This window comes from Miniopterus schreibersii (assembly GCF_964146895.1).
Source record: "Miniopterus schreibersii genome assembly, chromosome: 5".
NCBI lineage: Eukaryota > Metazoa > Chordata > Mammalia > Chiroptera > Miniopteridae > Miniopterus > Miniopterus schreibersii.
The window spans coordinates 10260962-10285716 of record NC_138106.1 but is presented as its reverse complement, the minus strand read 5'-3'; the positions used below and the strand labels follow the sequence as shown (position 1 = coordinate 10285716).

General features: G+C 41.8%; 1 protein-coding gene across 4 annotated transcripts in view; it reads right to left on the bottom strand.

Moving 5' to 3' along the window:
- Positions 1–764: 764 nt before the first annotated feature.
- Positions 765–24755, bottom strand: part of ADAMTS5 (ADAM metallopeptidase with thrombospondin type 1 motif 5) — a 40093-nt gene continuing 16102 nt past the window's right edge. For all 4 annotated transcript variants that reach the window (XM_081137714.1, XM_081137716.1, XM_081137715.1 and 1 more), the window contains 6 exons: positions 16677–16844; positions 8195–8478; positions 6136–6319; positions 5634–5809; positions 3621–3796; positions 765–2923 (listed from right to left, as the gene is read on the bottom strand). In XM_081137714.1, coding sequence (XP_080993840.1) covers positions 2356–2923; positions 3621–3796; positions 5634–5809; positions 6136–6319; positions 8195–8478; positions 16677–16844 — 1556 coding nt within the window. In that variant the 3' untranslated portion in view covers positions 765–2355. The remainder of the gene's footprint in view (positions 2924–3620; positions 3797–5633; positions 5810–6135; positions 6320–8194; positions 8479–16676; positions 16845–24755) is intronic.

Sequence of the window (24755 nt, the reverse complement as noted above, 5' to 3'; positions counted from 1 at the left end):
TTTAAAAGCATGGAATAGTGGTTTATCCATTCTAAGCTCCCTAGGATTGTTCCAATGAAAAGTGTCAGACTTCATTATTTGGAGGAAAATGAATCACTGATAAATCATATTAAAAATCTATGAGTCCAGTATAGAAAAGCAGAGTAGGAGACAATCATGTTTGCTCTTCAATGATCTTTTAATGTTGCCATCTATATACCCACAAAAGATAAAATAAAACTGTCATAATTGAATTACTTGATTAAAATTATTTCGGAAATTGGAAAAAAATAATGTTGGCCTCTAGTAATTCTCTCTGTGTAGTCAAATGGTGGGTGTGATTTTAATTCCTGTCCTGACTAATTTGAACAGCTTTGTTCCCTGGCCCCAATTATCTGGTTGACCTCCATCAAGTGTACCTTACCAGTCTCGTATAGGCCTCATTTCGCTAACTGATAATTTATTAAGAAAAAACGACCACATCTAAAGCAAAGTCAGTTTATAAAAATCCAAATATGGTTAATCAGTACTGTAAAATAATTATTTGTTTTACCAAATAATTTCCTAAGAAAATACTTTGAACAGTGAGACATCCATTCTCCTGGCCCACTGAAATAAACGTGATTTAGCAAGATGAACTACATAATCCTTTTATATTAAAAATATCTTATAATAAAAATAAACTCTCATGAGCTTAAGGGAACTCAAAACAATGGTCCCCTAACATCCTGATATGAAAATCTTCACAATAGGCACATTTGGTATGATTATTATACAATTTTATAAAAACAACTGGCTTTGTGATATTTCACAAAGAAAAAGAAATCCCAATGAAACGAAACACCTTAGATTTTCTGAGCTATGGGGTGGAGAGATACAGCTTACTGTCTAAAAAGAGATTTTTAGGCAAATGATTGCAAAATTTTTCCATGTCTAACTATTCAAACTTACAACCTACCCAGGCAGGCTGTGGAAATAAAAGCAACAAACTTCTCAAAAATCATCCTATTCCATCACTCAGACACTTACTGGTACAACCAAATGCCTTCCAATTGGGAAAAATCTCAAGTGCAATATCAGTAGACTTGGATTTTTAAAAATTCAAAGAATTATTGCCTATAAAGTGTGGAAACAGTCTTATTAATAACCACTTATTTTTTGCACTAGCCACATTACCGATAGTCACTTCTAGATGCGGCTAATTGCCAAGTGATCTTTAATATTCCTATTAAACTAAGTTAACAAGAAGTAGAAACCTTGTAGGTCTCACAGAACTCTGGAACCAAACAAACAAGCGAAAACGAACACATTTTAAAGACTTGCTGGTAAAGGTATACCGGCACTGAGAGTGCTGACTGTGATCAGGAAACTCTTTGCTGTGTGTATTTTGTATATATTACACATTGTGAGATATCATATCAGATGAGAGCCATAGAAAGGGAAAGCGATTGTGAAAATTTAAATGGAAAATATGGTGAAGTATGTGTTTTTTCCCTTTTAAATTCTAGCATGAGGAAACAAACTTTTAGACTCTTCAATACCGATAACACACACACATCATCAACACTACTTTCACAACCTAATTACGCATGAATTTGGCTGGCTGCCTGAGAAAAACACAGGCCGTCAAATGTCTAAGTAGATGGACTCATGTATGTATTTAAATGACTAGATACACTAAGACCCTTTTCCTTTTCAGAATTTCTCAGAAGATGCTTGCTCTCAAATGGTTTTTTGACTAAAATTTTATCTCCTGTTGTCTGAAAGTATAACTAAATCTCATGAAAACAGCAGCAAGGTCTTAAATTTCCAGTAAAACATCCACAGCTCTTTCCAGAAACTGGAAGAATTGAAATAGCTGCAGACCTACTTTGGTCAAACACTTTTTTTTTATAGAAATATATATGTATATGTACATACATATATATATGTTTTTTAATAGAACCGAGTGATATAAAGTGACATACCAAGGCAGGATGTATTTACAAACAGTAAAAAGAAGCTACTGTGGGTTGTGGGTGAAAATGGTTACAGTGCCTTTGAAGACATTCTGTTAGAGGTAGGTGACAAAGGGGACTCTCCTTCTGCCGTCTTCAAATGTCGCCTGATGCTACATCCATCAGTGTTGTTTCATTCCTGCACGCCCGGGGGATGTTCGCCAGCTCCTGAGTTTTTCTATATTCCAGGGTCACCACTGTCACATGAAATAGTGCACATCTTCATTTGGTCTCGGAGAGCAGATTCTGCCCATAATCGGACTCCTGTTGACAGTGACACTGAAGCGTGACTTTCTGTGCTGCAGGTGGGCCTCTTGCTCACCACGCCTGATAGCTGGTGAGCCACCCGGTCGTCCCTGCGTCAGAGCAGAGTCGCAGGCTAGCATTTCTTCAGCAGACACTGCTTAAATGCTGAAGGTCTCTGGGAGAGAAGACATCCCTTGGCTAGCTTCCGGTTCCCATCCTGGCACTGCACGGTCCGGGTGTGCCAGCCCGTGTCACAGGACCTGGAGCAGGCGAGCCACGGGCCCGTCACCCACTGCAGCTGGGGAGGGTGCGATCCCACTTTATTGCTGCCATGGCTTGTCACAGAGTTTACTTTTTGAGTGGACTTCTTGGGAACAAAAAAGCTGTAGCGGACATCTAACGCTTTTGTTGGGTCTGTTGCAAGAATCTGCACTATTAGAATCTCCTTGGTGGCGGCGTAGCCCATCCCATGCAAGAAGTCATCCCTGTGGCTCCAGCCGCTGTAGTTCATGACCGTGCCGTTGATGTCAACGATGGTTTCCGAAGTGGAGATCATGTACTTGCCATTGATAAGGTACTCACCGGTTTTCTTCTTCAAGGCTAGGTAGGCAGTGAATCTAGTCTGGTCTTTGGCTTTGAACTGTCGGACTTTTATGTGGGTTGCCCCTTCGGGGATCCTCACAACGTCAGTATAACCCTTACTGGAGGCAGGAATGGCCACAGGGGAGAAGGAGGGGGGGAGAGAGAGAGAAGTAAACACTTAGAAAATAGATAAACCAACAGAAATTCTCTAAAAATTTTACCTTATCATAACATAGAGTTTCAATGTATTTAAGCTTCCTACTGTGTTGAAGACAGAAGATGCAATCCTGATGATGTTGCTTATCCATTCAACTTGATCTAATATTTTTATTTTTGTAATACACTTTGGATTAGACTTCATTATAGGACTTTTTCTTTTGAAGTATCTAATATCAAGAGATGTCACGCAAACCTACAGTGGCTTCAAACAAAGCCAGGAGGGATGATAGTGATAATATCTTACACAAAAAGCATATCAAGTGGGCATATATTAAAGCATCTGAACAAGTTCACCCCAGCGCTAATATAATGGCAGTGCTGGGCTTAAAATCAGGCCCCTGACTCCAAATTTGGACTCCTCTCACCATATTCCCAAAGATATAACCCATTCTTGTGCCATTTATATTTTATAACATCCTAAACAAAAATAAATTCTGGTTACACTGAGCTGAAATGATGCCAAACGGGGTAATGGAGATAAAGAAAGAAGGGTAAGGGAATTGGGTAGGAGCTGACGACGTAACATGAGTCCTTTGTCAACTGGAGAGTCTGAAGCTTCCTTCAATTCACACATGGGCAACTGTTCCATCACATTACCTTTTTTTATTGAAGGTTCCAATAATCTTTGTGCAACTGGAGTTGTCTCCTCCACACACTCCACACTTGTCATACTGCAGCTTTGAGCCGATGATGCCGTCACAGCCCGTCCGCACACACTTCCCCCGGACGCAGACGGAATTGCTGTAGGGCCTACATTCAGTTCCATCCGTCACCTGCACGTGAGACACGCCTTAGTGGTGGGCAGTGCTTGTGCCCCCTACTTGGTTTCTTTTTTTGGTAAAAGAGCACGTTCTAATCTGTGAGTTTTGAGTTTGATCGGAATAGATAGTACATTGAGAAAAAAACAAAGAACCAAAAAACTATAGTTTTCAGGAGTATCTCACTGAAAAATCCTTTACATGTTGGTAGGAGATCCGGGATAAATCTCAGCCATGCACTTTCTCTCTTGAGCTCAAATCCAAATGTGCTGGGACACCCAAGGTACTCATCTCCCTTCCTGTACGCATAACACATTCCCAATGCACAGTCTGGCTTTATGACACAGAGAGAAGCAATTTTTTCACTTAGCCTGTGGGATTGTCTGTCACTTGTGTCGAGAGCAGAATATGAGCAGGCCTAAGATCACCGGAGATCTTTTTGTCGCATAATTGTTATTATAGCAATAAATCTGAAAATCTAAACCCGACTTTCAAAACTGTGTAATGGTTGGAAAGCACTCCCTGTTGTGTCGAGCTGTCAGAAGCTGAAATTGAGACGAACAAATTAGTGTAGGAAAAGGAATCTGGGGAAGCTGGTGAGAACCACTAACTGGAAGAGAATGTATATATTTGAATGAAATAATTAACATATAAAGCTAGTTACAAAGTAAGATGAACATGGACTACCTGTGGTTTGTGCATGCATGTATATAAATAACATGTCATATATATAAATAAACAGTATATTTTGTATTTGTGAATATACATAAGTCTTCATATATGTGTGTGTGTCTGAGTGTCTGTAAATTAAAATAGGGTATACTTCAACTGGTTAACAGCTCTCCAGATGGTTATATTTCCACGTGATGTTTTTGATTTTATTTCTCTGTATATTTTTTAAAATGAAAATGTATTGTTGGATATGAACTTATTTTTCAGAAATATGTCAGAAATATCTGAAGACCAGTTACAGAGGTGGTTTTAAATGTATCATCTGCTGTGAAGGGATTAAGAAGTACAAATTGGTAGTTACAAAATAGTCACAGGGATGTAAAGTACAGCTTAGGGAGTATAGTCAATAATATTCTAATAACTATGTATAGTGTCAGATGGATACTGGAAATATCAGGGGAAACACTTTGTAAAGTATATACTGTCTAACCACTATCCTGTACACCTGAAACTAATAAAAATAATATTGACTATAACTGTAATTGAAAAAAAATTTAAAATAATACATGTAGCACCGGTTTGCAAATTAGATAAATAGTATTAGATAAATTGCTGCATAGTATTGATTGTGAGACATAAAGCTGCAGTAATTCAGAAAACGTTCTTCTGTGAAAAATAAGGGATAATTTCACAGGCATACGTTATGTGTACAACTAAAGGGACACTGATTCATACTAAGGGTGCAGGACATTTAAAAATCTAGGTCAGAGACAATGATCTTGAAACCTGTCCTCATGAACCACTAACAAAAGTCTTAAGTAAATGATGAAGAAATAGGAAAGCTTTCTTGCCGTATAGTCCCCTTTACAAATGTGCCTTGGAAATACCACTTATTTTCAGGGCTATTTTGAACTTAAGGTCACATCTCACCTGACTTGACAGAGTTAGGCTCTTCAAAAATAGCTTTTAAAACATTTACTTGTTCTGTTTACAGAAAATTTTTATTCATTGTATAAAGTTTGAAAATATAGAAATTATAGAGATGAAAATAAAACCCTTCCAAACCTAGCCAACCCCCAAAATAATGATTGTTTACAGTTGGTATCTGCCAGGCTTCCTTCTACCAAATGTCCACCAAGGACGCCTCCAGTGTCTGGACAGACGGTGTGCGGTTCGTTACCTTTGGAGAAAACACCACATAGTAGCCGGTGCCCTTCGCTCTGCAGGTCAGCTTGCACACGTCTCCTGGCAGGACGCCGGCATATTTGGGAACCCACTCCACAAATGTTTTGACTCCTTTCGCATCAGACTGATATCCATTTTTGGCCTCACACTGCTCATGACGAAAAGATTTACCTAAAAAGCAAACACGTCACATCAGTACTCTACCGTTCCGAAACCTACATACCTTCTTGTGCCTTTCAGCAATTTTAAGAAGATGCTTTTTCCTCTCAGAGCCTCTTTACACACCAGTGCCGAAGGATTTTTATCTACACACAGAGTTGAGAACAGCAATTATTTTCTCCCTACTCCCTGAATACTCAGTTGTTCATAATAATAATAATTTGGAAATCACTTCTGTATTTGTTACTGATGTGCACACTGGGGGAAGTATGACGTTCAAGACCGGTAGGCTATCTATTACAGCGAGAACAGAGATTGCTGGCAGTCGGGCGGCGTACCCTGGGCAGGGCAGGGCGTCACGCTGCAGGAGCGGTAGATGGCCCTCTTCCCGGTGCAGTAGCGGCCGCTGTTCCTGGGTGCTGGGTTGTTGCAGTGGCGGTAGGCAAACTGTACTCCGCCCCCACATGAGCGGGAACACTGGCCCCAGGACCCCCAGGACCCCCAGTTGCCGTGGCTTGATGTCTGAAATAGAACACGGAAGACATTATAACTCAGAAGGGAGGAAAGCATTTAAAATATGCACTTGGAAATCCCTTGCATATATGACAATGGAAACGTCATCACAGTCGGAGTTCCGCTTTCAGTGAAGTTAGCGTGGGTAGTGAATGTCCTGGAATTGCAATGTGTTTCCGATCCTAAGCAGTTCATCTTTCCTGCCTCCCCCTACGTACTCAGCGCACCGCAAGGACTGCCTCCTGGTTTCTCCGGTCATTTTAACTTACGCGTTCTGATCTCGCACATTTCTGTCAGTCACCACTGAACCCTGGTTAACTTTCTGTCCACACTGATCTTGCATCTTTGGCAAAACGTATGATGCTAAAGGCTTTGCGTGACACCGGGCATGGGTTCATCCTGCTGTGTCTGCTCTCCCTCTTCGGCATGAAAGTTCTGCAGTGCCTTTCCTGACGTCACACATCCTGCTTGTGACAGACCCTCTGCCACGTGCATCCACGTACTTGACCGGGGTTGGCTTAATCCCTAACTAGAGTCTCAGCGCCTGGAGAGGAAATGCGGCGGATAGTGAGGTGCACCCACTCCACACGCACACACACCACGGGAAATGACAAGCCCTGTTACCACACCCCAGGTCTGTTACTTTGGAAACGCTGCGGCCTGAAGCTGCGACTCCTAGAAGAAGAAAATGATGAATTCCTTTGCCGAGGGAACGTGTAAAGAAGTCCGAGGGTTGCCTGCCTGTGTTGGGGGGTCCGAGAAGGCGACAGCCTTTGAAGATACAGGCAACGTGCACATGGCAACACTCTCCTAGAGCAGCGATTTCCAACCGGTGTGCTGCCAGAATGTTTAAAACATGCGATACCTGACTATTTAATCAGGGGCAGTGACCCCTTTTCGCTTAGATTGTCAAATAAAAAAATGACAACAGCCAACACAATGATAGCCATCTGGTGTGAGGCATGGATACATGGAACAGACTGACAGCTGTCAGGGGGCGGGGAGGGGGACTGGCTGAAAGAAGGTGGAGATTAGCCAAAGAATATACATGCATAGATCACGGACAGGGACGACAGTGTGGTGAAGGCCAGAGGGAAGGGGTGGGGGCTGGGGGGAGGTGGGCAAGCGGGGGATGGGAGACATCGGTAATGGTGTCAACAATAAAAAATAAATATAATAAAAAAGAACAGGAAAACATTATACCTGTTTTTTTTGGTCATATCGAGAAAAAAATGTAATATTTTTTTTGGTGTGCCACAGAATTTTAGTAGTTTATGTGTGCCATGAGATGAAAAAGGTTGAAAATCGCTGCTCTAGGGACTTTGAAAATTTTGTGAGTGAGAAACAGAAGTTTTGTTTGGGCCTTGAAAATGAAGGTGGCAGTCGCTGCTATGAAAGTGGACCACAGGGGTGGGGCGGGCGGTGTGTCCCCGCAGCAGGCGTGGGTTACTTTAGCTCCTAAAGTTAGATTAACTTGCTGTGAGGGGAAACATGACCGTTTTGGAGCTCACCCAGTATGTGTGAGGAGCATGTGTCAGCTCTACTGCTATTTCCTTAACGAATTCAAATAAATGCAGTCTCCGAAGAGCAGTCTGAAAGTAAACTTCCAAAAAGTGGGCCCTACTGGGGTCTCAAGCAGAGAGACTCTGGGCTGTGGATCTGTCCCAGGACATGCCCCGGAAAGAGCACCTAGGGTCTGCATTTCCTCCGGTTTCTGATGACTGGAGGTGGCCCCTGCGCTTAAAGGAGGAAGCCGTAAACAGATCCCTCAAGAGAAAATATTTTAACTCGGAAATAAAGCCTTGTGGTGACAGTCCCCACACATGTCACAGGAATGTACTGCAGGCCCGGGCCTCCAGGCACGCGTGCCGGAAGATCACTTACGGAATAGTACTTTTTCTTGGTTTTGTCCACGCACTTGCCCTGCAGGCAGACCCTGCCCTTGCCACAGGGCGTGCCTTCCACGGCGGGCAGCTTCTTGGTGAGGCACACCATCTGGCCCTGGCGCACCACGGCGCACCAGAGGCGCGCGCACACGTCCATGCCCGGGCACACGGAGTACTCGGGCCCGAAGGTCAGGTTGCACTGCTGGGTGGCATCGTAGGTCTGTCCGGGGAGCTCCTCGGGGCCCAGGATCTGCTTGCGAGGCAGGTCTAGCAAACAGTTACCTGAAAGAAGAACCAAGATGGGCCACTGTTCCGCGTTTAGGTTTCAGTCCCTGAGGGCAAGGGTCTCAAGGGGAAGAGCTCCAGCTTGTGCTGAAGCCCGATGCCCCCGAGAAGGGACTCCGTGGGGGGGGGGTGAGGCTGGGTGCCTCCCTGCGTTCACACCGTCCAGGATTTTCAGTGGGTTAAAGTGTTAGCTCTGGGGTGTCTATAAGGATGGCAGTGGCATGATTGAATAAAAACATTTTATAATAATCAGTTGTGAAAACAGCCATTGTGCTGAGGGACTAAAAGAAACTGGGATAGACGGAGGGGAAATAAAATAATGGACGTAACAGCAGCAATATATAAGCATTTACAACACTGAGAAGCTGTGTGTCCTTGGCACTCTATTTATACCCCACTCTCCACTTTCAACTCACCTCTTCCTCATGTGCCTCTCCATGTCCCCCGCCTATTAACTCCATAAATAACAAACAAGGTGACACCGCATTCGTTCAAGCACTCACTGAAAATGACAGTGGGTATGCTGCCCAGCAGATTTGCTTAGCACCTACAGTGAGCTAGCAAACATCCTAGGTATCGGGAAAACCGAAGAAGTGACCCAGATTCGTCCCTCAGGGCCTCCCAATAAAGTGAAAGAAATAGACTAAGGAAAGCAGTTCTCCCAGACTGATAAGAATTTTAATAAGGAGCTTTCAAGAGTCACAGAACAAAGGAGGGTTGGGAGAAAGAGAAATCATCGTTGATGATTTGGGCCGAGGCCCATCTTTCTACTCTTCCCCTCCCTTTTCTCCCCTTTGTGCCAGTTTTCAATGTGTACTTGTTGGGTGTTTGGCGTGTGTCTGCCCCCAACAAGTCGGTGCCCTCATTGCGGAGTAACATGGGGAGTGTACAGTGAGCTGGGGACCAACAGGAGCCAGCCCTCCACGTGAACGACGCAGTCACCTCCCGGCACGCAGCCTCCCCAAGGATCCCTGCTGGGTGAGTGACTATCATTACTTTTCCCCCATCACGGGAGCGTGCGCACTGCCCAACACTTCCTGCATTTTTTTGTCTACTTGATTTTAGGGTTTACCTGCTGATGATTGAGAGTACTAAAAATAAGAACTATTTCTTACCCACTTACACTATTCTCAGTTATTTAAAAGTACTAGTTTATTTAATCCTCATGAGAACTCTACCAAGCAGACACTATTGTTTTCCTTATTTTACAGCTAAGGATGCTGAGGAACATCAAGATAGATCACTGACCCAAGGTCAAGTAGCTATTAGGGTTTTATGATCAGAGCCTGCCCTGCTGGTCACTTACCGTCTTACTTCTGCTTTGCACGTGGAGAGGTTTTTCTTGTTTTATTGCTGAAGGGTAAACGCGTGTATGGATCCTTTAAATGGTGGGTATCGTGCCTAATGGTAGAAACACCAGGTCTAAAGTCTAATTCTGGCAAAACACTAAGGGCTGAGTGTTCTTGGCCAACTTAGTTAACCTCTCCCTAATTTATTTTCAAGCTCTGTGAAATGTTTCTCTTTTCACTGTGACACTATGAGGGTAAAATTAGCTAAAAAAGATATAAGAGGCCACGAGAAAAATACAAGGCAATGAGAGTTGCTACTATGCCCAACGTAGTTAACAACCATTTACATGTATTGGAGTTATTATTTTATTCAACAAAGGAAAATCACATTTAAATCCTATTTTCCACTGAGAAACGAACTATTCAGCACATTTTGAATATACTGCAAACGTTTTTACAACTACTACGTTCAAATTTCTTCAAAGCGAAAACCCTAGAATTTGTCAATCTGCAACGGCGGCATTATATGAAAATGAGTAAAGAGCAAAATTCCTATTTAACTCCTGAGCCAGAGCGTTTGAAGAGGTAAAACTTCTTAAGGCGAGCCAGCAAAAGCATTAAAAATAAGTATCCAGCCAAAGAGAACTTTGGGAGAAAAACACCGAGTTAAAAGAAAAAATATCAACATCAAGTCAAGAGGAAAGAATGGTAGTAAAAGCTCCCTAAGCTTTGTTTAGAGGACAGGGTGAGGCTGGGCATTTCGGGACCCCCTGGGAAGCCTGGTCTTCACTGCTACGCAGAGAGCACTGTGTGAGCCAGGAGCGCTCCGCAGATGGCTGGGGGACAGCCCTGTCCACGAACCTCCGGGACAGAAGAATGCCTTCCAGCGCTTCAGATGTGCTGTTTTCAAAAGCACTTTAACTTTACTGAAAAGCACAGGCCATACGGCTGGGTAACTAAATATTAGCTGGGAAGAGAGAGAGAGAGAGAGAGAGTGTGCGTGTGTGCATGTGTCATGGGACCGGCTGGTATGTCTCCAGCCAAATCACTCTCCCCCTCCCTATGGACACGCACTCACCGACATCCTTTCTACTTCACTAGTAGCTGACGAGTGAGAAGAAATGCGTAATGCGAACGGTTTGAAATCAGCTTACGAACAGGTGAGGGCAAGAGGTGGCACCTCCTTTATGGAGCTTAATAGCCAAAGACAAGTTTGAAAAATGAAAAACACATATGCTTTGCTATTAAAAATTCAGCATCTCGGCTGCATGGTCTTCCCTTAGAGGTCACCTGGAGATGACCTTTTCTTGCTTAAATGATTCATTTCAGAACTGCCATTAATGTATTACTCTGATGTGTTCAGCATTAGGATTTGTCGCTGCATCTGTTTCTTTTTAATCTGAAATATATAATCTATCGATTTCATCTATTTGTTGAATCGTGTCCTTTTGGTGTAAACGAGGTGCAGGCATCTCTACCAAACGGCAGACTTGTGCCACAGAACAGTAACAAAAAAACAAAAAAAATAGATAAAATGCCTTCTTCTGAATCTTGCAGTATAAATTATTTTAATCTCAGTCCTAGTGGATTGGATATAGGTTTTCCAGTTTAAAAATTGTGTACATGTTGGGGGAGGTGGGAAAGAGGAAATGGATCCATCATTCAGTGCCATTCACGTTGACTCCAAAAGTACCCGGTCTACTGCCGACGCTCCTTCGCTTTTATTCTCAGCCGCGTTTTCATATCTACTTTGTGTGTTTTTTAATTTGCCCTCGGCTGAAACCCTATCCGGGCTTCGCTGCCAACCTTTTCTGTTCGCTGTGCCGCACAAGCTGCCAAGCTGCCTCTTCTCTCCCTCCGTTCTCTGCCTCGCTCCTTCCTTCCTTCCTTTTGTTTTAACATTTGCTGCATATAAATGGGTGGTTTCTAAGAGAAAGGCAATAGAAGTGCCTGTGTACTGTATATTTGTTTTACTCCCCATGTTAAGGTAAATGCTACCAGGAAGGTAAAAAAACTGAAAAGTAAAATGCAGTGATTTGCGAAGGAGAAATAAAGAATGGTCTCTCCATGGCCACGAGGCACACCATGGGGTGATGGAGGCGTGCCAAGCCTCTAGGAGATGGAACAGGAAAAACTTTGGGGTTTTTTATATCTGACTTCCAGTGCGATTGGTCTTTCATATTAACAGTTAATGGAAATCACTGAACTAAGGTTGGTTGCTCTCTGTTCTTTTCAGTTTTTCTTCCCTATTTCTAACACTGTAGTCATTCTGTTTTCCTTTTCAGGATACAGGAATGAAATTGAGCATTGCCCCAAATATCCATGGCCTCAGAGAAATTAGTTAATATTCCTAATAAAACTCATTCGAAGGAGCCTAACAACACTGCAGACCCTCCCCTTTGCTTCTTGTCTGCATCTCCCTGGCCCTACAACTCTTCTTTTGAGTCTTTATTTGAATGTTTGACATTAAAAGAGAGACGGACCCGTTATGGGCCCAGTGGCAGGTAAACTAGCGAGGGCACAGAGGAAGCCCAGATAGTGGTTGCTGACCAACAGTCAGCGAGGGGCTGGGAAACTGTTAGAAGCACTAGGGACACTGTTAAGCAGATTAATGCCAAGGAAATTAGATTAAAAATTCTCCCTGTGAAAGGATGAAGCCTACCTTTTTAAACATAGAAGTCACCATGGACTTAAAATAGATGTCTTATTTGCAGACTCGAACAAAGGACACAGTTATGGTGAAAATCAAATCCTACCATAATGGGCTTTGAATCGACGAGGCCTACCTTAAAAACTGAATGTTAAGTCTAGTAGACTTAGTGGGGTGATCACATTGAAAGGTATACGAACGCGGAATCATTATATCGTACACCTAAAACTAACATAATCTTGCATACCAACTACGCTTAAATAAATAAAGAACCTAAAAAAAAAAAAAAATCCTAAATAAATAAATAATAAAAGCACAGATGCACTAGATGTTAAAAATATAATTAGGATGTTATGAACAGCTTTATGCTAATACATTCTGATCGAGCGAGATGAAAAGACATTGAATATTAAGATCATATTACTAGCTTTATAGCCCATACTTAGAGAATTGATTTTCTAATACCATTTTATCTCCAAAGTCCTGTGTTCAGTAAGTGGCTGTAAATTCATACCTTTAAATATGCTCCATGTTAATTTTTCAAAGCCGTCGATAGGTTTTCCTTAGCAGCCTGTGTCATGGGTACTGGAGCTGTACCTACTTGGGCGGTGGCCTTTCTCATCGCCTGACACCGCAACTTAGGGATACAATGGGGCACAGCTATCGTTTCTTGGCTTCAAGGTTCCTGAATACTTAAGAGAGGAAATTCAATAACCTGCTTTCACTGCACAATTTCTCTGCCAGTGCTTCCCTTTATTTTTGAGGACCCTACTCGTAGCCAGCTTGCCTGGAGCTAACTTGTATAAACACTGCAGAATGTCTACAAGTATCTTGGCCAGGCTGGCGGGGGCTGGGAGTCCCCGTGAGACATGGTTTCTCTTTTTCTGAATCAGAAATGTGTGGGCACAGTTATTCTCGAGTGTGCGTATTGACTTCACAACTATAACCTAATTGCTACATAGTTCTTGTTGGAACTAAATCAGGAAACACTCAGTATTAATGAATTTAAATTTGGCAGTGGTTGAGTGCTATAAATGTCCACCTACTTATGGCTAATAATTTTAAAAACAAATCAAACGATTTGAATTTAATCATACTCTAAGACCTCATTTCTCCAGCAGAGCTGGAGATGGGAGGGGGACGGATGAGCTATTTTTATCCATAAATAGATTTTTCCATATAATAAATTCTTTAGGTACTATCTAATAATTATATACATTTTGTGAGGGTAGCTACTTACAAATGGCAATTGCTTTGCAGCCTTTATATTGGTGTCGCAGTTTAATCTTCCTAAAACAAAGGAGCATCGATTTTTGCATCATGCTAAAATATAGAGGTACCTTCACAGATCCTGCTGATAGGATAGGGTTTTTGACCTTTTGAAAATGGTGCCAGACTTCTAAGCTTTTAATATGTTAGGGCTACAGCTTTCGGCTTTTCTGGTTTCTCCCTTATTGTCAAATGGCATCAATTCTTGCTCCCAGTTTACCTGTCTGAAGAGCACCCCACCCCTGCCATGATTATATTATCGCTTAAAATTATTGGCGGCATAGAAAATTAGAACAAAAAACTAGTAGATTACTGTTAATAAATATGAATAAAGGTCTTGATGGAATCCTGAGCAGCTCTCTATGAGTAAAGGGCTCTATGATATGGTTTCACGGTACCACTTCAGCCTTCTGACAAAGACGTATTTGCTTGTTTGCCCATCACCTTGGACTTGGACTTTCTTCTTGGTTCTCTCCTAAGCTCTGAAGTATAAATGTCAGAACCTCAACCATCTGGAAACTGCATTTACTCGTTTCTACTGCCACACTTTCACTTAAGTCAGTTTTCCCGGCTGCAATATATTATTTGAATTCACATTTAAGTGATAATACTACAGAGAGCACGGCTGTGCATGCTGTTTTGAAATGAACATAATTGAGCTTTGCCATGGTATCATAGGGCCTTTCATTGTTTTCCCTTATCCTGAAATTACTTCATTCATTCTGGCTACTGATAAAGGTGGTGGTGGTGGTTGTTGTTAAAATACAAGACAGTGTTCAATATATTCAATAAAATACAATATATTCAAAAGTGAGAGTCTAGGTTTGAGGAAATGAATTAATAAATCAACTAAGAGAATTTGCTGTCCAAATTCAATTTAGGTAACTGAATTTACTTATTTAACATATATATGAGAAATTCTGATAAGATTTTATCACTGTAAGTGAATTAGATCTATTTCTGCTAAAACTATGTTCTTTTGAATCTTTGGAATAGACATAGAGTGATACATATAAAATATGTACGTTTGTTGCAAAAATTTAACAAATCTGAGCATGGACTCTTAAATACAGAAATAACGTTAAGAAATGAAGACGATACTAAGAGCATATTTACTGCACAGAAAGTAAGATCATGGATTCCACAAACATGAAATAAATGAATCGTTCCAAAATTATGGCAATGAGAAACAAAATTCTGCACAGCATTGTAATTAACTGACCTAATACTTGCATAGGAAAGAAAAAATTTGGTCCCATTTTAGCCATAAGTATTTGCTGCCTTAGCAACCAAATCCGCTCATTTAGTGATTCAAAGTTTAGCTCAACCTTTTGGAATGTGTAACGTGTGATGCTGAAATAAAATATTAATGTGATTTCATTTTCAGAAAGCCTCAAAAAGCCCCAGCAAAAGCAATATTAACAGTAGAGAGTAAGATCTCACCCAAGGGGGACTTTACTAGATATTAACTTGATCCATGCAGACAGGCAGATAATTAAGTAAACATTCATTTTGGGAGTTTATCAACATTGTAAACTGAGCTAAACAGAAAATTATCACTTTATTATTAGTCTAAATAAAGGCAAAGCCTAGTTCATTGATTCTTAGTATTGTCTCTAAATCTTTGAGATATTGAGATGTCCTTTCAATTAACAAAGAACATGTATTTTGTACTGAGGAAAATTTTAAACCTAGTTGGGCAAGGATTTTATTTAGGAATAGGAAATTTTAAAAGTCCTAAGTCGATAAAGCATTTCCACTAACAGAGCAAAAAATGAGTTAATGAACAGAGTCTGCCTACAAGATACCAAAGAACTATGGAGCAATTCTTTTTGTCTGAAACAAATTAAATTTTAATTGTTTTGACATTATGGAGCCAAAGCTGAAGATGGCAAGCTCACTAAGAAATTACAAAAATATCAAGCCATAAACTTTGTGGAACTAGGAAAAAACAGTCATCACAGATTCTCTTTACCCAACTTTGAACCATATATTGTAAGTTAAATTTATGGGCAATTATTCTGCTCAGGAATTTGTCATATTCAATTCAACCACCAGTTTTACAAAGAGACAAATTTTAAGAGAAAAAAACCAAAACAACAAAATGAGACTATGCCCATTTCTGTAAAATGAGAAACTTGAACTAAGTGGTCTCTGAAGTTCTCTTTCAACTCTAACGTGTCTACTCTCCAGTGTTTCTAGTATTTTAAAATAATAAGGAACGCTAGGAAATTTGCAACCACTTGTTTCAAAGATTACTTACGGGTCAGGATGTATTATTTCTTAAAACTGTGACTTCTTTAGTACTTTAATATACTTCACTAATCCTAGATTTACAGAATTTAATAAAGTGTGCCGTGCTCTTGAACTGGATCTGGGTGAGAAAGCCGAAGATTTTCTTTTGAAGTTCTCCAAGGATTTTCCCACGGTTCAGATTGATTTTCTATTTCTGTTCCTCAGTTTTCACCCCACTTCCAGGAGGATCTGCCATCGGGATGAAACCAAATCCTTCCAGCGAACACAAATCTAAAGAGCTTCCTTTCCTGGCTTTCTGCAGCCATAAAGAGGATCTGAGAGAACTGTCACCTCCATCTGGACCACACCCCTGTGACAGGCATGCAACAAATAATTCAGCCAGTGGTGCTAATAGCAGGGATACAAGACGCCTGCCAGCTCCTCACAGGAAGCTGGTGGTGAGGGAGGAACAGAAGCCAGGCTTTCAGGCCACTAGCTAGGCCTTCTGTGTGGTCTCCCACACTGCTGCTCTCTGGAACTTTTCAATTCAAAGGCAAAAATATCACCCCTATATGCCACCAAGGACGCTGGCATGGTACCCCAACAGACGGCCCCCTCGATCCTTTCTCCCACACTATCTGAACCACCGCTGTCTCAGAGGGCGGGGGGATGGCCTGAGGATTTGACGAAGGAAAGCTCGTAATAACCCCCAGGCCTGGTTTCGAGTCCCTGTCGTCCTTGACAGTACCTACCGTGGCCATCGTCCAGGAATTCTGTGATGGTGGCCGAGGCGCATTTGGACCAGGGCTTGGAGGCGTCGATGCTGGTCAGGATGGAGGACATTAAGCGCTTGTCTTCCGTGGAGCCAAAGTTCTCTTCACAGAATTTGGAATCGTCATGGGACAGGCCAAGCAGATGTCCTGAGGGAGGGAAGACAGCAGGTGCAAGTGAGAGTGATTCCGCGTTGCTGCTCTTCTGGGAGTTTCACCAGCCCTCGACCCCCCAGTTGTCCATGAGTTCGTTTCAGCTGCCTTCTCAGGTGGACCCAGGGCCCCCGGGAAGGAAGGCTGTGTGTAATGAGAAGCAGTCACTTTGGTGAGCATCTAGAGGAAATCTGAAAACTACACTAAGGAGTGGATGTTCCCATAGTGCATCTGGATCACACATGCTCCATGATATGTAGAAACGAGGCCTTATTTAGAATTAAGAATTTGCAAGGCAACCATGGTATTATGTCATAGCCCTCGCTGCATACTATTGTGATTATTTGTCTAATTTTCCACCTTCTCTGATCAACCATAATCCTCATGAAATCAGACATTTCCCCCCCCCTTGACTGTTGACTCCTCCGTATTTAACTCAATGTTCTGCAAGATGTAAACACTTACTAGATGACATCTATTTTCTTAGCCAAGCAGCTATATAAGAGATGGCTGGGGGTGGGAAAGAAAGAGAAGTGACATTAATAACTTCCCACTTCCATGCAAACCTAAGCTTGTTTCAGCCTTTCATTTCTTTTTGTTATTTGGTGAGTTGTGAATGTTTACTAATCTCACAAATAAATGGCATACTTTCATTTACATTTAGGAAATGCCTAAAATACCAAGATGACCATCATGGAGTGTTAGAACTTGGAGAGAAAAAAAATATTGGGAAGATAAGTGATTGTCCAAAACCACTCAACTAGGTGGTGTTTGTGTCCAAAACCACCCAACCACGTTCTCTGGGCTCCCAGCCACTGCCATCTCCATTCTGTAAGGTAGATGATATATCACGGGGCTCACTGCCACATTCTTGTAATCCAACTAAATTGGTTATTACATAAGATTAATTTTTACATAGTCTAAGGATAAAATGACATTGTGGGGTGAGGGCTGGGGGAGAAGGGCCAAAGGGGGGAAATGGGGGGCATCTGTAATACTGTCAACAATAAGGAAATAAATTTAAAACTTTTAAAATGACATTATCCAAGAGATCTAAAATGCTATTAAAAATAAATCTGGCCCGGCCAGAGTGGCTCAGCAGTTGGGCATTGAACTATGAACCAGGAGGTCACGATTTGATTCCCGGTCAGGGAACATGCTTGATCTCTGGCAGGGGGTGTGCGGGAGGCAGCCAATCGATGACTCTCTCATCATTGATGTCTCTCTCTCTCTCCCTCTCTCTGAAATCAATAAAGATATATTTAAAAATCAATCAATCAATCAATCAATCTGGGGCAGCAGTGTAGAAACTGAAAAGTAGGAAATAGATACTCCTGGTAGCATTTTTGCAAATGTTCATAGAATCATACACAAGCCACCACAGAAGAACGTAGAAACTCCTATAGAAAAATGATCGCTGCCTTCTCTGTGGGTTTCTGAGTGCCAAGGGCAAGAAGTTGGGTCATTCCGCCAAAAGAGTCCAGAGTATACCAGTAAAACCCAACCGAGATGAAATCTCTCACGCCGCATTCCAACTCCTTTGGCCAACTTGTTAAATCACCAGCACCTCATAACAAAGTTGTCCACTGAGCAGCTGGTTGCTGTTGTGGCTGAAATTAAGTAGCTAGGGCTTGGTGACCTACCGAAGCTCAACATTTTTATGCTATTTAGGTAGTTATTTACTTCAATAGCATTTACTGCGCCAGCAAGTTTTCTTGGGGAAAACCACCCACCAGCAGTCACGTTTTATTTGGTATGTAGCATGAAAGCGCATCAGAGTCTGCCAAGCACACCCCAAGTAACATGCCTAAGAAGACTGGAGGGGCGCTTCCAGTTTTGGGGTGGTATGCTGAGTTTTCAGGGAGCCCACAGCTCACAGGAACAGACCCTTTCATTCATGTGCTGTTTAAAATGGCTCAGCGTTACTTAGCACATCAAAGGCCGGCTGAGAGTGCACCCTGTGCTTCTTGAGGTTTTCCAAGGTAGGGTCTTTATCAGCTGACACTGGGATTTGTGGGGAAATTTCACACTGGATTTTTTTCCCTGGCACAGAAAAGAGGGAAAGTGGCCTAAAGTGACGCCTGCGACAAGATATTTATTTGAATCCAGGTTTTATATATTTTTTTAAAAACGTGTAATTTTTACATCCTATTTCATATGATAGTCATTTATTTAGTGGACTAATAGCCTTTTTTTCCTCCAAATCTACATAAAGAAATAGCACTTTTCATATGCATTTTTATTATTGCATTAAGGGGTTGTCACTTCAGTTGAGGGGTAGGTTTTAGATTTCTGATTTAAAATGCAGGCCATGTGGCAAACACCAAATTCACCTTGAGGTGCCAGAGAGAGGGCTTCAAGTTTTTTTCTTTCATAGAGTGGTAAGGCATAATTTTAAAGGTTTCTATTATAGAAGCAAAGCAGTTTATTTAAAATATTTTGGAATAATTTAATGAATATTTTGGCATGCTCTTTGGCATAATATTGTGACTTTTATGCCCCTTAAATTTAGTAATTTATCAATGCAGCTTCATTTCTGCTGAAGATACATATAAGAAATTCATACGTGGCCATCAGAGAAGATTGCCATTCTGAGCATGAACAAACCTGAGCCCCACTTCAGCAAGAGCCAAAAGGAGATGTGAGATGTAAGGTCTCCAAGAGTCAGTCAGGAGAGGACTTTCTTGAACATCCACTGAAAGAGATGGACTCTTCGGAGGGCAGATGAATGGTTCGTCCCCCATGAAAAAAGTGTGTCAGCTGCCTGGGACAAGCATGCTCTCTCAAGGGCAGTGAGAGTCATGGGCAACCCGAAGAACATTTAAGCGCCCAGAGAAATAGGCAGCCAGGTCCAGGCTGGAGCCAGGGCACAGTGAGAGACACCCATGTGACTTCCCCGCAGGAGCTGGACAAGAATCCAAATGGAAGATCAATGTGAGGGATGTTGGATCCCCTCCAGGAAAGACGTGACACCCATACTAAAGGCTGTGAGCAGAAAAGTGGGAACTTGCAAACGGCACCCTCCGATCATTATGCTAAGACATCTAATGCCAGGTATGAAATTTGCCAATACCTTTGAGCCCTAAAATGGCAAGGTCCACATCAAAGCCTAAGCTATTTTAAAGGGACACTCTCCGTAAAGACAACACATGAGAACACTAAAAGCTGATTCACAGAGAAAAATCCAGAATCTAGGAAATTTAAAATGTCATCTCCCAGCTGACAACAATATATTTCGAGTACATGCCGTGAAGGGGAATCAGAATTTATCATGATGTCATTCACCGCCCAGGACATCGCCTTTTCCAGGGAGAGTCTGCTCATAAATCAGTCACGAGATATTTAAAATCGCAGATGTGGCCGGAGATTAGGCGCGTCCCCGACGGGCGGCCTCCAGCAGGCTCAGCGCGGCGGGGACTCACACGCAGGCCCCAGAGTCAAGCAGCACTGAAGAAAGTGCTGGAGAAAACGTTTACAGCTCTTCAAGCGACTCATTGTTGTTTTTCTCAAAAATGTATTTTAAGATGAGTTTTTAGAACAGTACAGAGCAAAGTTATTTGAGGGGTAAGGTCTTGGAGGAGGCTGAGGGATGGATTCCAGAAACTCACAGAAAAGCCACTGTTACCCTTGGAAAGACAGAAAAATACATCTTTCTCAAGTCAAAGCATAGGAAAGAAAGGTAAAAGGGTCTGAAAGCAATTTTGGAGGGTAAAAGAAGAGGTTAGAGGAAGCTTAGCCAAGCTCCCTCAGTAAAGCAGAAGGTGAAAACCCCGAGTGGATTTAGGACAAGTCACTGCCAGGGTTTCAAGGAGAGGTCCCGAGGTCGACTTAAGGAGAAATTAGTATTTGTATTTGCAACCACTTAATATTAGTAGACACGCAAAAGACTGAAGAACAGTTAGTTTGTTTTATCTAAGTTAAGCAATCTTGTTTAACATTACTGTTTTGTTCAGTGAATCTTTAATTCTCAATTAATGTAATTGGAAATGTCTCACCTAAAATCCTGAGGCAATTAAGGACCAAATACACTTGTGCAGTGGGTGCGCTTGTTATTGGCATTTGTATTTATATAAGAAATAAAACAAAATGGTATTAGAGAGGTCAGAGTAAAATTTAGAGAATATGTAATTGTTTAATCCAGTATTTTCCCAAGTGAGGCAGCTGTCAGAACCGTATGTTGCTGTTTAAAATCAAGGTGCAAGTCATAAGTATTTCTGTAGAAAATACTGATTTAAAAAATTTTTTTTTTTTAATATATCTTTATTGATTTCAGGGAGAGGAAAGGAGAGGGAGAGAGAGAGATAGAAACACCAATGATGAGAGAGCCATTGATCGTCTGCAGCCCACAACCCGGGCATGTGCCCTGACTGGGAATAGAACCCTGATCGCCTGGATCCTAGGTCGATGCTCAACCGCTGAGCCATGCCCGGCCGGGCTGATCTATTCTTAATAGATATTAAAGCATGTCATAAATACAAAAGTCTTGCTAATAAGTACCCATCACCCAAAGTAATATCAGGAAGGAGTGCATTTCACTTAGGCTAACGAAATGAATTTCACGATAAATTATGTCAAACAAAGACTGTAGGGTAAGCATCTGAGTTATATTGTTAGTTCAGATAGTAAACAATTAGTTACCCAATAATTTTCCTACTATAATATCATCTTTTTAAATTGGAAAATGAGTGCCATTTTATTAAATTTCATCTTTAATATTAAAAATATAGATTTTAAAATCACCTTTGCCTCCCTAAATTCACAAGTGAATCTGGTGTTGGAAAACCTGAGATAACATTCGCCTGAGTGAAGACACGTTACTTTAAAGGAAAATGCCAGTTCAGCTTCTTATTCAGCTCAGGTCTTACTGTACAACCAGGGCTGACTTATAACATTAACCTTGGGAAGGAAACTGGTTGTTTTTCTAAACTTTGGTCTGCAAGTTAAACAGAATTTCAAGCTCTTGTCTCTTGACCCCACAGTGACCAATGGACAAGACATTGCAACAAACACCACATCCTAAAAATATAGTCCCAAGAAGCTCTGTAATGTGTTTGCTTAGGAACGCACGGCTCAGCTGAAGCATGTCCCTTAATGAAATCATGTTTTTATTTTACCTAATTTTCCAGCTGGGATTATTGAGGTGCAAGAAGGTCTTGCCAAGGGGTTGAAAAGTGAGTCAATAGCTCACATGGGATCAGAATCTAGAATCCTTGAAGAAGAGAGTCAGGAGCTCCAATAACCGGACTGCATGTGTCTAGTGTCTATTCAAATGCAAATTCTTATGTAAAAATCATAAAACTCTTAAACTCCCATTTCAAAACACTAAACATAAATGGTAAATATTGCATAGATTGGAAGGAATGAAGCTTTTTTTCCCCACTTTGACTAGCCCTGTCAATATCCTTTTGAATCAAATTCAAGATTATCTCCTTCAAACTGAGTGCCAACAAACCAGGAGAGGGTGGCATCAAAATCTTGGCTCTGGGGCCAGGGGAAATGGGTTCGGATACTAGTTGCTGAACTTCGACATGTTTAGAAATTTCTCTGCATCAGTTTCCTCCTCTGTTGGGTGACCCATTAAAAGCACTTCCCTCCAGGCATTCTGTGAGGATTCAGTGATATAAAAGATGCAAAGCGCTTAGAATACAGGCTTGACAAATATGCGATGCCCAGGGACTCTTAGCTACGTTGTTGTTCCCACTGATATCCTGGGTTTGCTATGCTTATGAGTATTCCAGTCTTCAGGAGTTTTGATACAATTTGATATTACCTGACACCCTTGATTTGGGAGAGAAGGGGACATTTCCATTCATAAGAAGAAAAAAAATCACCCATTAAGTGTGTGATATATTTACTTTTTAGGCTACCTTTACTGGTTGGATTTCCACGTACGGCAGACAATCTATAGGCCTCCCCTAAAGAAATATGAATTGGGATTTGATGAAACAAACAAACAACTGACACTAGACACTAAATCTCTCAATGCTGCTAGACACGCAGCAGAGAATTTTTCCCACCTTTCATCTGGGGGCCAAGAAAGACACAGTGTGGCAGTGCTCCAGGCTGGATAGAAAAAAATGCTCAGTTCTTTTGATTAAGGCTATGGGTTTGGGGAGAAATACCAAGTTTAATCTTAGTTTCCTTTCCCTTCACATCTCGCAGCCAGTCCTGACATCTGATTCCGTGCACTTGGCTTTGGTCTATGGTGTTTGCAGGGCCTCTGCAGCTTTTCAAAACACGGCCTTATTTAATCTAATCATCTATGGGAGCCCCGTTGCACGCAGATCAGCACAACCAGAGAACTCGCTCTAACCGCAGCAGAACACAGGCGGCCACGCTGCTGTGTCTCGACCGCTTCCTAAGTCTCCCGCCAAACATTTGGCTTCAGCTTTTTCAGTTGCCTGCTTTCAGCTTAGGAAGCATTTTGGACTCTTTCGTGGTGAAGAGAGTCACTTAGCACATTTTATAATTAACTACCATAAAGCAAAGCTTTGGCAAGTTTGCCAATCATGGACTTCATCAGTCTAAATAAAATCAGATTGCCGCCCGCGCTGTATTAGAAGCTGGCCCGACATCAATGCGGTTATTACTTTGAAGAACCATGTGTGCAGCAGGTGAAATCTTTACTGTTACAAGCCGACAATAAACGCTTGACAAGTTAAAAATATAAACTTACATTCACTGGAAACTTCCTATAGTTCACGTTTGGATTGTAAAATGGCTCTAGCCACGGTCTTGCCTCCGCTCAAGGATCAGGGGTGGGGACTGTGTCCTTGATGTTCTAGGTTAAGGCAACTCTCCTAAGTGTCCTCGCGACTGAGTCAGTGTTGACATGCACATGGCACAGAAGGAGGCAGGCGAGGAAGACTAAGGCCATCAAATCTACTTTCCAGAAGCCAGTGTGGACATTGGTGGAGTGTGTACCGGCCCAGTCTAGCTCTTAGGGAGAATTAGGAGGAAAAGAGAAGTGTTCCTGTTAACATGCGGGCCTGAGAACAGCCACCTTCCCGATTGTTCCCTGGCCCACTTCACTCCGCCTTTAACACCACGCATAGGAAAGGTGCCAGAAGGGTCTTCAGGCTGCTCTCTCTTTATTTAACCTGCTAATTCTCAATACAAAACTTTTTCAGGTGGGGGAGGTAAAAGAACAGAGAACATTTTGATTCAACTACATCGATTTTGTATTTTAAACCACTGTGTACAAAAAGGACACAGCGGGGTAACTCTACGAAACATTTTAAGTCAGTTAATGAAGGTGTAATCTTAACCGAATCTATCCTTTACGGCTTAGAGAAGAAATAAAGAAGAAAAACTATGGAAACAGCCTGGGAATTCTCTCCACAGCTTATGTTTTGAGCACAGTAACATATTGACAGTCCGTGTGCATGAAGCAAACTGCACATTTTGAAATGGGCTCAAGCCAATTCGAAACACTCCAGCAAAACCGAAGTTTCACAAGGTCACTTTCATCACCATCTGTAGCGTGTATCCCTAACCTCTGAATCTGGAAAGTAGTACATGTCTAATAAAAGGGAAGGGAGGAAATTACATGAGAAGGATGGAGCAGAATTAGAATCCAGAGCACGGAGAGCTGGTTACGTGGCTTCACGCAACAACCTAAAAATAAAGCACTGGAATCAGACCCAGGAGCAGCAGTCCCCAAGGACACACTGGCTGCAGGGGCGAGACTGTAATCACATACAGATGATTAGGAAATATCTTGTAAGGTTATCTTCCCTAAATTTCGTAAGGCTTGTACTTTATAACACGTGTTTACAATTTTTAGGCAAAAAGTGAAATTAAAGAATAATAAAGCAATTAGAAAATGAATGAAAGCCAGATCCCTTTATGAAAGGGGAATTAAATCTGTATTCCTCTATGCCCAGACCTTAAATGTCTCAGAGCCAT